Source organism: Triturus cristatus, chromosome 2_2 (genome assembly GCF_964204655.1).
Source record: "Triturus cristatus chromosome 2_2, aTriCri1.1, whole genome shotgun sequence".
Lineage (NCBI taxonomy): Eukaryota > Metazoa > Chordata > Amphibia > Caudata > Salamandridae > Triturus > Triturus cristatus.
The window spans coordinates 315,348,963-315,364,463 of NC_140582.1; the positions used below are offsets into that span (position 1 = coordinate 315,348,963).

Sequence of the window (15,501 nt, forward strand, 5' to 3'; positions counted from 1 at the left end):
CCACATCCACCACCACCACCACATCCACCACCAAGTCCACCACCACCACATCCACCACCAAGGCTACCACCACCATATCCACCACTACCACACCCACCACCATGTCCACCACCACCATGTCCACCACCACATTCACCACCACCACCACATCCACCACCACCACCACATCCACCACCACATCCACCACCACCACCACATCCACCAGCATGTCCAACACCACATCCACCACCATGTCCACCACCACGTCCACCACCACGTCCACCACCAGCATGCCCATTACCACTTCCACTACCATGTCCACCAGCATGTCCACCACACAACGTCTACCACCACATCCACCATGCCCAACACCACCATGTCCAACACCACATTCACCACCACATCCACCACCACCACGTCTACCACCACCACATCCACCACCACCACATCCACCACCACCACATCCACCACCACGCCCACCACTACACCCACCACCACATACACCACCACCACATCCACCACCATCTCTACCATCATGTCCACCACCACCACCATGTCCATGTCCACCAGCACATCCACCAGCACATCCACCACCACAACGTCCACCACCACGTCCAACACCACCACATCCACCACCACCATGTCCACCACCACCACATCCACCACCACCACATCCACCACATCCACCACCACATCCACCACCACCACCATGTCCACCACCACATCTACCACCACCACCAGGTACACCACCACCACATCCACCTCTACCATGTCCACCACCATATCCACCACGTCCACCACCACCACGTCCACCATGTCCATCGACACCACATCCACCACCACCATGTCTACCACCACCACATCCATGATGACCACGTCCACCACCACATCCACCACCACCACATCCACCACCACATCCTCCACCACCACCACTTCCTCCACCACCACCACATCCACCACCATGTCCACCACTACCACGACATACACCACGTCCTCCACATCCACCACATCCACCACCATGTCCACCACCACCATGTCCACCACCACCACATCCACCACCACCACCACATCCACCACCACCACGTCCATCACTTCCACCACCACCATGTCCACCACCACATCCACCACCAAAATATCCACCCCCACATCCTCTACAACCACTATGTTTACCACCACCACGTCCTCTACCACCACCACGTCCACCACCATGTCCACCACCACCACTACATTCACCACCACTACGTCCACCACCTCTACCACATCCACCACTATCATGTCCACCACCACCACGTCCACCACCACCACGTCCAACACTACCAGTACCACCATGCCCACCACCACCATGTCCACCACCACATCCACACCATGCCCACCACATTCACCACCACCACGTCTACCAAGATGTCCACCACATCCACCACCACCACCACGCCCAACACCAATTCCACCACCACCACGTCCACCACCAACGCCACCACCACCACCATATCTACCACCACCACATCCACCACACCCACCACCATGTCCACCACCACCACATCCATCACCATGGCCACGTCCACCACCACCACATCCACCACCACCACCACCACGTCCACCACCACCACCACATCCACCAGCACATCCACAACCACCACCACATCCACCACCATGTCCACCACCACGTCCACCACCAACACGCCCACCACCACGTCCACCACTACCACCATGTCCACCACCACCTCGTCCACCACCACCACCATGTCGACCACCACCACATTCACCACCCTATCCACCACCACATCCCCCACAACCACATCCACCACCACATCCACCACCACGCCCACCACCACACCCACCACCACATACACCACCACCACATCCACCACCACCACAATGTCCACATCCACCAGCACATCCACCACCAGGTCCACCACCACCACAACATCCACCACCACATCCACCACCACCACCACCACAAGCACCACCACCACATTCACCACCACCACGTCCACCACCGCCACATACACCATCACCACGTCAGGCTGTGCTCCATTTGTTGAACTTGCCAATGCTGTGTGCTAGGTTGTGTGCTTTGGTTGGTTCTTGTGGAGAGAGGAAGTCCAGTCAACCTCAGCTAATTAGCTCCAGTGTAGGTGTGCTAGGCGCATTGTGCAGATTCTTCTCCGATGATGGGTGCTGATCGTTTGTTGGATGGTGTTTGAGTAGGTAAGGTGTTGGGTGTTGTTGATGTGTTCTTAGTAGGTGCTGGAGCTTTGGGTATGGTAAGGTAGGTGAAGCAGCAGCAGGTGCAGGTGAAGGATCCCTCCACATTGTGTGGTGTAGCAGCAGTGTTGAGTGGCGTCAGGGGATGAGGGTGTGTAGGCGTGTGGGAGGGTGGTGGTGAGTCGGGAAGGACAAGGTTTTCCGGCACATGGAATGGTCTAGTCTCAACAGGTGCAGATGGTGGACATGGTGGTGGATCTGGTGGTGGTGATGGATGTGGTAGTGGTGGTGGACGTGGGGGTGGTGGTGGATGTGGTGGTGGTGGATGTGGACTACCACCACCGCGGCCACCACCACCACGTCCACCACCACATCCACCACCACATCCTCCACAACCACTATGTTCACCACCACCACATCCTCCACCACCACCATGTCTACCACCACATCCACCACCACTACATTCACTACCACCACATCCACCACCACCACCATGTCTACCACATCCACCACATCCACCACCACCATGTCCACCACGTCCACCACCAGCACATCCACCACCACTACCACATCCACCACTATCACATCCACCACGTCTACCACCTCCATGTCCACCACCACATCCACCACCACCATGTCCACCACCACCACATCCACGTCCAACACTACCACCACCACCACACCCACCACCACCATGTCCACCACCATGTCCACCATGTCCACCACCACCATGTCCACCACCACCACGTCCACCACCATGTCCACCACCACCACATCCACCACCACCACCACATCTACCACCAAGTCCACCATGTCCACCACCAAGGCCACCACCACCATATCCACCACTACCACACCCACCACCACGTCCACCACCACCATGTCCACCACCACTTTCACCACCACCACCACATCCACCACCACCACCACGTCCACCACCACATCCACCACCACCACATCCACCACCACCACCACATTCACCAGCACATCCACCACCACGTCCACCACCATGTCCACCACCACGTCCACCACCACGTCCACCACCAGCACGCCCACTACCACTTCCAATACCATGTCCACCACCATGTCCACCACACAACGTCTACCACCACATCCACCATACCCACCACCACCATGTCCAACACCACGTCCACCACCACATCCACCACCAGCACGCCCACTACCACTTCCACCACCATGTCCACCACCATGTCCACCACACAACGTCTACCACCACATCCACCATACCCACCACCACCATGTCCAACACCACGTCCACCACCACATCCACCACCATCACATCTACCACCACCACATCCACCCCACGCCCACCACTACACCCACCACCACATACACCACTACCACATCCACCACCACCTCCACCATCATGTCCACCACCACCACCATGTCCATGTCCACCAGCACATCCACCAGCACATCCACCACCACAACATCCACCACCACGTCCACCACCACCACATCCACCACCACCACGTCTACCACCACCATATCCACCACCGCAACATACACCACATCCACCACCACATCCACCACCACCATGTCCACCACCACATCTACCACCACCACCAGGTCCACCACCACCACGTCCACCTCTACCATGTCCACCACCACATCCATCATATCCACCACGTCCACCATGTCCATCACCACCACATCCACCACCACCATGTCTACCACCACCACATCCATGACCACCATGTCCACCACCACATCCACCACCACCACATCCACCAGCACATCCACAACCACCACCACATCCACCACAATGTCCACCACCACGTCCATCACCAGCACGCCCACCACCACGTCCACCACTACCACCATGTCTACCACCACCACGTCCACCACCACCATGTCCACCACCACCACATTCACCATCACCACGTCCACCACCACCACATACACCATCACCACGTCCACCACATCCACCACCACCATGTCCACCACCACCATGTTCACCACATTTACCATCACCACCAGGTCCACCACCACCACATCCCCCTCCACCATGTCCACAACCACATCCACCATGTCCACCACATCCACCATGTCCACCAACACCACATCCACCACCACATCCACGTCCTCCACCACCACGTCCACTACCACCACATCCACCACCACATCCTCCACCACCACCACGTCCACCACCACCACCATGTCCTCCACCACCACCAAGTCCTCCACCACCACATCCACCACTACCACCACGTCCCCCATCACCACCACATCCACCACCACCATGTCCACCACTACCACCATGCCCACCACCACCATCACTACATCCACCACCACCACCACGTCCTCCACCACCACCACCATGTCCACCACTTCCACCATGTCCAACATCACCACCACATCCACTACCGCCATGTCCACCACCACCATGTCCACCACCACCACGTCCACCATGCCCACCACCACCATGCCCACCACCACCACGTCCACCACCACGTCCACCACTACCACCTCCACCACCAACATGTCTACCACCACCACATCCACCATCACTACCACGTTCACCACCACATCCACCACCACTATCACATCCACTACCACCACATCCACCACCACCATGTCCACCACTACCACCATGCCCACCACCACCATCACCACATCCACCACCACATCCACCACCACCACCACATCTACCACCACGTCCACCACCACCACATCCACCACCACCACACCCACCACCACATCCACCACCACCACCATGTCCACCACCACATCCACCACCACGTCCACCACCACCACATCCACCACCACGTCCACCACAACGTCCACCACCACCACGTCCACCACCACCACCATGTCCACCACCACCACCATGTCCACCACCACCATCACGTCCACCAGCACGTCCACAACCACCACCATGTCCACCACCACATCCATCACCACATGCACCACCACCATGCCCACCATCACCATCATGTCCACCACCACCACGTCCACCACCACATCCACCACGCCCACCACCACCACGTCCACCACCACCACATCCACCACCATGTCCACCACCTCCACTTCCACCACCACATCCACCACCACCTTGTCCACCACCACCATCACGTCCACCAGCACGTCCACAACCACCACCATGTCTACCACCACATCCACCACCACATGCACCACCACCATGCCCACCATCACCATCATGTCCACCACCACCACGTCCACCACCACATCCACCACGCCCACCACCACCATGTCCACCACCACCACATCCACCACCATGTCCACCACCTCCACTTCCACCACCACATCCACCACCACCTTGTCCACCACCACGTCCACCTCCACCACCATGTCCACCACCAACAAGGCCACCACCATATCCACCACCACCAAATCCACCACCACCACATCCACCACCACCATGTCCACCATCACCACCATGTCCACCACCATGTCCAAGTCCACCACCACCACCACATCCACCACCACTACCACCATGTCCACCACCACATCCACAACCACCACCACGTCTACCGCCACGTCCACCACCACCACGTCCACCACCACCATGTGAACCACATCCACCACCACATCCACCACATCCACCCCCACCACATCCACCATCACGGCTACCATCACCACATCCACCACCACCACATCCACCACCACCCCCACGTCCACCACCACTACCACATCCATCACCACCACCAGATCCACCACCATGTCCACCATCTGCGCCTGTTGAGACTAGACCATTCCATGTGCCAGAAAACCCTGTCCTCCCCGACTCACCACTACCCTCCCACACGCCTACACACCCTCATCTCCTGCCGCCACTCAACACTGTTGCTACACCACACAATGCAGAGGGATCCTTCACCTGCACCTGCTGCTGCTTCACCTACCTTACCATACCCAAAGCTCCAGCACCTACTAAGAACACATCAACACCCAACACCTTACCTACTCAAACACCATCCAACAAACAATCAGCACCCATCATCGGAGAAGAATCTGCACAATGCGCCTAGCACACCTACACTGGAGCTAATTAGCTGAGGTTGACTGGACTTCCTCTCTCCACAAGAACCAACCGAAGCACACAATCAACCTAGCACACCTAGCACACCTAGCGTCCGCGCCAGAACGAGCCAGGAGCCAGGCTCGGGGGCTCGAGCGAGGATCTCATACTCCAGAGATTCCTTATGCCACCTCAATCTGCCTGTTCTACCGCCATGTTCCCATTCACTGAGAGGAGATTCACGCTTCACCCACTGTCCCCACTGTCCTTTCAAACAAGCACCACCCTCAGACGATCATTAATATGGCTCTGATCAACTGCAGGTCTCTGCCCAAACACGCCCATGAAATACACTTACTTATCGAGGAACACCATCTAGAGATCCTGTTTCTTACAGAAACATGGCTTGCGCCTGATTCAGACGCCGATATAGTACAGGCACTACCCCACGGATTCCTGATTCAACACCTGAACCGTCCCAAGGGCAGGGGAGGAGGAATTGTCGTTATCTTTAAAGAGTCTTTCTCTTGCAGATTCCTTGACAGCCCCCTGACGGACTGTGAAAATACACACTTCACTATCCAAATGTCCCCCTGTATCTCCCTCTCAGGAGTTCTCATTTACAGTCCACCAGGAGCCATGGGGCAATTCCACAATTCACTTCTGGAATGCTCCTTGGCCATGGCCAGTACACGGCCCAATCTCCTAATTTTAGGGGACCTCAATGTCCACTTTGACAATAGTAAAGACGAAATAGCCACAGAACTGATTTTAGACCTGGCAGCCCATCAACTCCACTTACAAAACTATCTTCCCACACATAATCGTGGACACCTGCTTGATCCCATCTTTTGCAACTTTACTGACCTTGTGGTGGGAACACCGATCCCTGTACCATGGTCCGACCATCTGCTCATCCCTTTTAGTTGGCAAATTCAGTCCACTCCTCCTTCCACCCAAGCACCTAGCAGACCTTCCCGGCCATGGGCGAAACTTGACATCGACAAATGGAAACAAGCACTAGAGGACACCAGGCCACATCCCGAAATGAACCCTTACTTAGCAGACGTGGAGTTCACGTCCTGGATTGCTAAATCTTTAGATACAGTCCTTCCCAAAAAACCGCATCGGAAACTTAGGAAAAAAGCCACCTCCCCGTGGTTCACCCATGAGGTACGCCTCTTAAAGAAAATTTGCAAGAGAGCGGAAAGAGTATGGAGGAAAGATTTCGATCCCAATAGCAAATATGACTACAAACAGACTATCCTCAATTACAAAAAGGCTCTAAAAAACGCTCAAATATCCTTTTTAAATGAAAAAATTAGTGAGGCATCCTGTTCGTCCAGAGAAACGTTTCAAATTGTGAAAAAACTTTTAAAGACCCCAGTACCATCTGTCACGCATAATCTCTCGGACAATCACTGTAATGAGTTAGCCACGTTCTTTGACCTGAAAATACAAAATATCCTTCAACACCTCCCCCCTCTTCTCCCTGTGGACCCCCCTCCTCTTCACTCGCCGCAGTGCCAGAACAGGGATACAGAACTAATCAGGTTTTCTTTCCATCAGTGAGGCAACCTTAGGGCCCATCCTTCAATCCCTCAAAAGCGGGTCCCCGCATGACCCAGCGCCAGTCAGACATCTAAAACAGGTCGCCCCTACCATCCTAACACCAATGGTGAACCTGATAAACTCTTCTATAGAAAGTGGAACGGTGCCCGCATGCTGGAAGAAGGCTGTGGTAAAAGCCTTAATCAAAAAAAACAACCTTGACCCTGGCAATCTGGCCAACTTCAGGCCGATTTCTCTTCTCCCTGGCATTAGCAAGATGGCTGAAAAATTCATCAATGGTCAGCTATCAAACTATTTGGAATCCAACGATTTGCTAAAAACATCACAGACTGGCTTTCGCCCGGGCCAGGGCACGGAAACAGCAATGGTGGCGGTTGTCGAAGAGGCCAGGAAGATCATTGATGCAGGAGGATCAGTGGCAGTGATCCTTCTGGATCTCAGCGCGGCATTCGACACCGTCAACCACATCATCCTGGCACAGCAGCTTGAAAACCTTGGTATTTCAGGGCCGGCCCTCTCTTGGCTCAAATCTTATCTCCACAATCGCTCTTTCCAGGTGGCGGAAGGCGACTTTATCTCCAGGGAGACCCCTATACGTTGCGGAGTGCCTCAGGGCTCGTCATTGAGCCCGACGCTCTTCAACGTGTATATGTCGCCCCTGGAAAAAATTGTCGTCCCGTATGGTATTAAACTCATGACCTACGCGGACGACACTCAGCTGGTTGTCTCCCTCAGTCGGCCAGATAATCTCACCATCGACCTGCACTCCTGCCTGGGGGACATAGTCAGCTGGATGAACGCCTCCCAACTAAAACTCAATGGGGATAAAACGGAGATAATGGTGATGGGCAATCAGTCCCACTTCCGACCGGAGTCTCTATGGCCCCCGTGCATGGGTCCTCCCCCAACCCCCAAAACTGACATCAAAAGTTTGGGGATTTGGTTGGACCATAACCTGACCCTAAACACCCAGGCAAGGAAAACGGCTGGAACCTGCTTTGGCTTATTACGTACCACCCGCAAGATCCTCCACCTGCTTCCTTTCCAGTCAAGAAAGCTACTCCTACAGGGCCTCATCCTGTCCAGACTGGACTATGGAAATGCCCTATATCTCGGTGCACCAAAAAAAGTCACAGCCAGGCTGCAGGTGGTGCAAAATGCTGCCGCTCGGATTCTCACGGGCACAAAAAAACGCTGCTCTGCCAAACCGGCGATCAGAGCACTCCACTGGCTGCCCGTGGAGCAAAGGGTGCAGTTCAAGGCCCTGTGCGTAACCCATAAAATCTTTCATGGAAAAGCCCCGCCCATCCTTAAAGACCTCGTGGTCCCTCATACCACCACTAGAACCCTCCGATCCTCTAATGCCCACCTTACCCAAATACCCAGGATTAAGAAAGCACGCTCCGGAGGCCAGCGGTTTTCCTATCAGGCGTCCAAGATGTGGAATGCCCTTCCACTGGACCTCCGTGCCCAACCTAACCTTCTGCCCTTTCGAAAGTCTTTAAAGACTTGGCTGTTCCCTTAACCACCTTCACGCTTCCGCCTGATCTATCCTGATTTTCTGTCAGCGCTGGGACGCTCTCGGGCAGCCATGCGCTTTAAAAATTTCATTCCATACCATTGGCAAGTTCAACAAATGGATCACAGCCTGCACCAACACTCTGACCTCCCACAAATGAAACCACATAGCAAATACAAGAACACAGGCCTGCTTGTTCACAGATCTCAGGATGACCAAAAGACACCGCAAACAACAAGAACAGGGGTGGTAAAACCCAAACCAGAGAGAAGTAGAGAAGGACATATTCAAATCCGCCCTGAGATGGTTCCACCAGCAAGTCCAGGAAACCAAGGAGAAGACTGTAGCCGAACGCATCAACACCAGCTCCAACAGCAGCAAAGAGATATTTGCCTGTGGATTTTACCGCACCCTCATCAGACACTAGCAACATCAACCCATCTCAAGAACTGTACTTCTTCTGCAGCAAGATCACAACCATATACAGCAACTTCGCCCCACAATCGGATCCATGAAGCTTGCCAGAAGCTTCCAGTTGACAGACAAAGGCAAAACAATAACCTTATATGACACTATCAGGACAGAGGAAATCACAGCAATCATGAAGACCATACACTCCGGGGCCTCGCTGAACCCTTGCCACCATCACTCCGTCAAAAAAGGGTAAATCCCCATCAACACGGCCCTCACACCCATCCTCAACACAGCCAACTTTCCAGAATCCTGTAAGTAAGCATCTGTGAACACCCTCCTGAAGACGCCTTTAGTCGACCTAACCAAACGTGCCAACTACCGACTGATATCCATCGTTTAATATCCCTACAAGGTCCTGGAGTTGTCAGACACTTCTTGAACCACCTCACCAACAACCAGCTTCTTAATGCCACCCAGTCAGGCTTCAGACCAAACCACAGCACTGAGACCACCCTTGTCGCAACTATAGACAACCTCCGGATGATCCTAGTCAGAGGAGAAACTACAGCCCTCATCCTTTTAGACCTCTCTGCAGCATTCAACACTGTCTCCAACCCCATTCCGAACAGACAACTCTATGACATGGGCATTCAAGAACACAGCCTCCAGTGGATCTGCATGTTTCTAACTGGAAGAACCCAAACCTTCAGCATACTACCATACTCCTCAGAAGCACGGGAACTCATTTGGGAGTACTGCAGGGCCCTTTGCTCAGTCCCACCCTCTTCAACATATACATGACCCCACTGGCAGATGTCATCTGGGCTCACAAAATCAACATCCTTACCTACTCAGATGACACGCTACTGATACTGTCCCTCTCACACAAAACACCCAGCTCCAGGAAAAAGGTCACTGCATGCATGACCGAAGAAGCCACCTGGATGAAGTCCAACTGTCTTTAGTTGAACACCGACCAGACCAAAAGGGTGATTTTCAGGAAGGACGCCTTGCTGTGGGACTCCACTTAGTAGCTAACTGAATTTTGACCTGTTCCCATGCCTAGCACTCAAGCTAGAAACCTCAGAATAATTTTTGTCAGCAAACTGGATGGATCCGCTCCAGTTAACGCAGTTGCACCGTCCTGTTTTTACACCCTGAAGATGCTGAAGAAGATTTTCAAGTGGCTACTGAACAGCTCCAGGGAAGTGGTCACCCAAGCCCTTATCACCAGCAGACTGGACTACAGGAATACTTTATACACAAGAATACTCAACCAACTCACAAAAGGATTCCAGACCATCCCAAGCGCAGCAGGCAGACGAATCATCAGTCTCCCATGCCAGGCCCACATCACACCTCTCCTAAGGGATCTCCACTGGCTCCTGATACACAGGCTTGCACATTTCAGACTTCTCACCCACATGTACAAAGAACTTTACTACGCAGGCCCTGCCTGCCTGAACAGCCAAGTACAATTCTGCCACCCCTCCAGGCACCGCCATTCTGCTGGACTCTCAGTAGCACAATACCAGCGCATGCACAAAAGTAAATCAGGAGGTCGTGCCTTCTCACATATTGCTCCTAAACCCCAAACGACCTCCCACAACACATCAGCGCCTCCTTCACCCTTCTTGAACTCCGCAAGAATCTGAAGATCTTGCTTTTTAAGTAATTACCCTGCCAAGGCCAACGTCCCACACCTGCTCCTGTGCCTGGATACTCTCACATGAGATTGTGCGCTATAAAAATGCAGGTAACATAATATTGAGTAAATTAAATCAATGCTTTGTGAATCCCTGCGCACCGATACAAAACATTAGTAAATAAACTCCCATTTATTTATTTAGTTATGAAGGTCAGTACACCCAGTAAAAGGATTCCTACAGCATAATCAAGGAATAATGCTCATTACTTGCTTTGTAACTGGTACTGATTAAGCATTAGACCGCTTCCTCGCACCTCTTTGAAACCCTCTTATTCTGTGTTTCCCTCCAGGTTACTATTCCCATCGTGAAACAGTGTACGGTTCCTGGTATATTCAAGATCTGTGCAACACAATGAAACAATATGGCTCCTCCCTGGAAATGCTTGAACTACTGACCCTGGTGAACCGGAAGGTGTCTGCACGTGTAGTGCACAATTGCACAGACACCAATTTAAATGGAAAGAAGCAGGTGCCCTGCTTTGCGTCCATGCTCACTAAAAAGCTGTACCTGCGTCCAAAATAACTTGTCGTCCTCTGTGAATTATGGGAAAAGGGAAGAAATATTTGTATGTTTTTCAGTTAACAGTTTTTTTTCTGATGATATCCAGTCTGATTGATTTACTATTACCCAGCTGACTGAAAGGCAAGATCATGTTATTTGGGACTTCTTGCTGCCAGGAACTGTTAAGACGCGCAGGGAGTTAGATGGTCATTTTTGATAAGCAGACTTATTTGACGACACCAGGGCTGAAATCTGAAAATTACATGATATTTTAAATTTTATACCGTAGAATTTTATACTGTTGGTCTTCCCCTGAGCAGCTTACAGTCATGTTTAGTACTTCTTTTTTAAATCACATTTTAATGAAATGGCACCTGCACTTGTTTTGTATTGAAATTGTATTTATATAGCACTTACTACCTCTGATGAGGCCTTGAAACGCTTTTTCTGCAAGTAGCTTGCTTCTCCGGAACCCATATAGGATTAGTGGTAAATTAGTATGGTGAAATATGAAAGTTATTTGAGTGGTGTTAGTTATTTGGAATGAGGAGGATAGAGGAGAGATAAAAGAGGGAAAAGGTTTGCATTTATATAGCGATTGCTACCCCTGATGAGGTGTTGAAGCGCTTTTTTGCAGAGTAGCACACTATTCCCGAAGCCATGAAGGATTAGTGGTGAATTAGTATAGTGAAATATGAAATTAATTTTAGTGGTGGACATGTCAGTCTGTTTTTTTAGGGGGAGCTCATAGCAGTAGGAGGAGGCTTGGGGTGAGTAAAAGGGAGGTGGAGGTTGAAAAGTCAGAGGGAAGGGTTTAGAAAGGCTTGTTTGGGAGATATGAATAGTAAAAAAGGAAAGAGATGATGCAAGGAGGTGTTTAGTTTGGAAGCGTCTGTGTGGGGTTATTGTAGGGATAATAGTAGTCGTGTGGGTTTTGGGATGAATGAGACAGTGGAGGTAGAGGATGTATTGATAGAGGTATAGGGTGAGAAATAGGGTAGTGCATTGGAAAGAGTAGTGGAATGAGTTTTGAGATGTGTCAGAGAGTTGAGGTAGAGGATATATTGAGAGAGGTATAGGGTGAGAATTAGGGTAGTGCATTGTTGCTTTTGAAATGTGGAATATACTAGGGAGCTATAAAACCAGAATCTGAAAGTAGCATATCACTGTGGCATGAGCCACTGGGCAGGGAATATTTACTCTTCTTCATTGCATGCAAACGTCCATGTGTGGAACAAATGTAGAAACTGAGTTTCTGTACTATTGGCAATATACTGTACGACCCCCTTCAATGTCAGCACTGACCACCTGGCGGCTAATAATTTTTCTATTGTGAAGTCGTTATTTTTGTGTTCTATAACTGACTCAATGTTAATGATAAACTGAGGAAAAAGGGAACAATTATGACATGTATACCTTTTCTTGTCAAAAAATGATTTTATGAATGAAAAATAAAGTATTTTTGATTGTCTTACTCAATTTCCGTGTGTTTTTTTGGTATGGCGCTGAGACCTTTTGATTTCACATAAATTCTAGATATGCTATGCTTATAGTGTTTGTCAGCCTTCTTCATCCATTGGTTTGTTATTGTGTCATTCATTTTTCTTCCGCTCAGTACAGGGACATCCTGGCGCAGTGGTTAAGCTCACTTCCACTGCATGGAGAGTGAAAGCATTCTGTCCTTTAACAAGGAGCAGATCAAGACACAAATTAGTCCCCCTAAGTGCCAGAGGCTACAATGGAAATGGGTGTTTTTTTTATAGTTGCTTTGTGGAAATGGGTGTTTTTTGAGGCAAAATAAGTACTTTTGGTTTTAGCTACTATTTTTCCAGATTGGCGAGGGCCAATAACTTACCCAACAATAAGGTTTTGTAAAACACAAGATAAAACAAACAAGATTTACAGCCAAAAGGTTGGCAGCTAACACCAGACCTTTTGGCTTTCACTCTGCTTGTGTTGCACGTAGAAAATGTTTATAAATGTTATGAAAATTAACACAATGGGGAAAAACCTTCAGTGGTGGTTTGCAAGTAAAGTAGCCCCTCCGATGAGGGTATACGCACCATACAGCCTAGCCGTAATGTCGGTTTTGTAGGAATGTTCCCTTTTTTTTTGCCAGGATTATCATTTTTTAAAAATACTAACATTATATTATTGTCTATTATTCTTTTTATCATCCTATTTTTTCAGGTTATCTATTGCTACTCTTGACATTAAAATGTAGCCATCCCAAGGGGTTAAATAATGTCCCATGAAAACGTACATGGACTCCTTTAGACATTCTAAAGCCTGCACCCTAAAAGAACTGAAGTTGACTCTTTTTTGTCATAAGATGCACCCACAAATTCTAGTTAGATATACAGTGTGTTTAAAGATGTGCCTAGCATGCTTGTGTGTACATCATCATAATGCTGTGATTATTCAGGAACTTACAGTCGAGACTTACAATTTGAATTATAGCACCGTAAAGCCTTCTTCCCATCAGTCAAAAACCGTCTTTAGCGTTTCCTAGTTGTGAGAAACTGGCCTTTTGTACCAAGCAACTCTGTGACACATGAAAATTCAGCTCCATGAAACCCATGACTCCCTCATATGCAGAGTTGTTTAGAATACTCTTTCCTATCCACTAATAGTGATTTATTTCACACACCAGTCAACATTTCTCAGTTTGTTATACAATCCTTCTTGCAGTCCCATATCTGATAGCATATAAGCCCATGTGTGTGTACGTATGTGTATATATGTATATGTATGGGCTGTTCCGAGCTCATTGCTAGAGGCCACCCTGAAGGGTCGGGGGCTCCGGAATCGGAAAAATGTTGTTTGGATATTTACTGAGGAGCATGACCCACTCGCGCACTCAGCCTACGAAGGAAATCACTGTGTCACTGTGAAAAAATGAGCGCGCGTTGGAAGGGATTCAAGATGGATTATTTCCCTCTATGATCGTGCTGGTGAATGAGGTATGTTTCGAAGCCATCTACAGAATGACAGCACTATGCGCGAAATACTCACCTGACTGTTTGCTTTTAATAACATTTCACATTCAACAGTGTCATTGCCAAATAAGAATATCAAATGATGGCGAAATATATGAGGACTTACAGATTTCGTACTCGAAGGACATTGCAATGCACTGTGGGACTTGTATTTTTGCACTTTCAGTCACGTGATTAAGCACTAATAAAGCACGCACCAGCGAGTAATTTGTTTGACTTCCACCTGTGACCAAGGCTACTGAGGCCGAAACGTTAGGAAAGGGAAGCATTCTAAGCTGCTGGATTTCGAAATAAAGCCACATTTCCAGTATTGGGCCTCTTTTGTTTTCGTACTTGAAGGTGCTTTGATGGGCTGTTCCGAGCTCACTGCTAGAGGCCACCCTGAAGGTTTGGGGGCTCCGGAATCGGAAAAATGTTGTTTGGATATTTACTGAGGAGCATGACCCACTCGCGCACTCAGCCTACGAAGGAATTCACTGTGTCACTGTGAAAAAATTAGCGCGCGTTGGAAGGGATTCAAGATGGATTATTTCCCTCTATGATCGTGCTGGTGAATGAGGTATGTTTCGAAGCCATCTACAGAATGACAGCACTATGCGA

General features: G+C 50.4%; 1 protein-coding gene across 1 annotated transcript in view; it reads left to right on the plus strand.

Moving 5' to 3' along the window:
- Nucleotides 1-13,376, plus strand: part of LOC146862180 (caspase-6-like) — a 213,223-nt gene extending 199,847 nt beyond the window's left edge. The window contains exon 8 of the mRNA XM_085643232.1: nucleotides 11,691-13,376. Coding sequence (XP_085499358.1) covers nucleotides 11,691-11,923 — 233 coding nt within the window. The 3' untranslated portion in view covers nucleotides 11,924-13,376. The remainder of the gene's footprint in view (nucleotides 1-11,690) is intronic.
- Nucleotides 13,377-15,501: the final 2,125 nt, after the last annotated feature.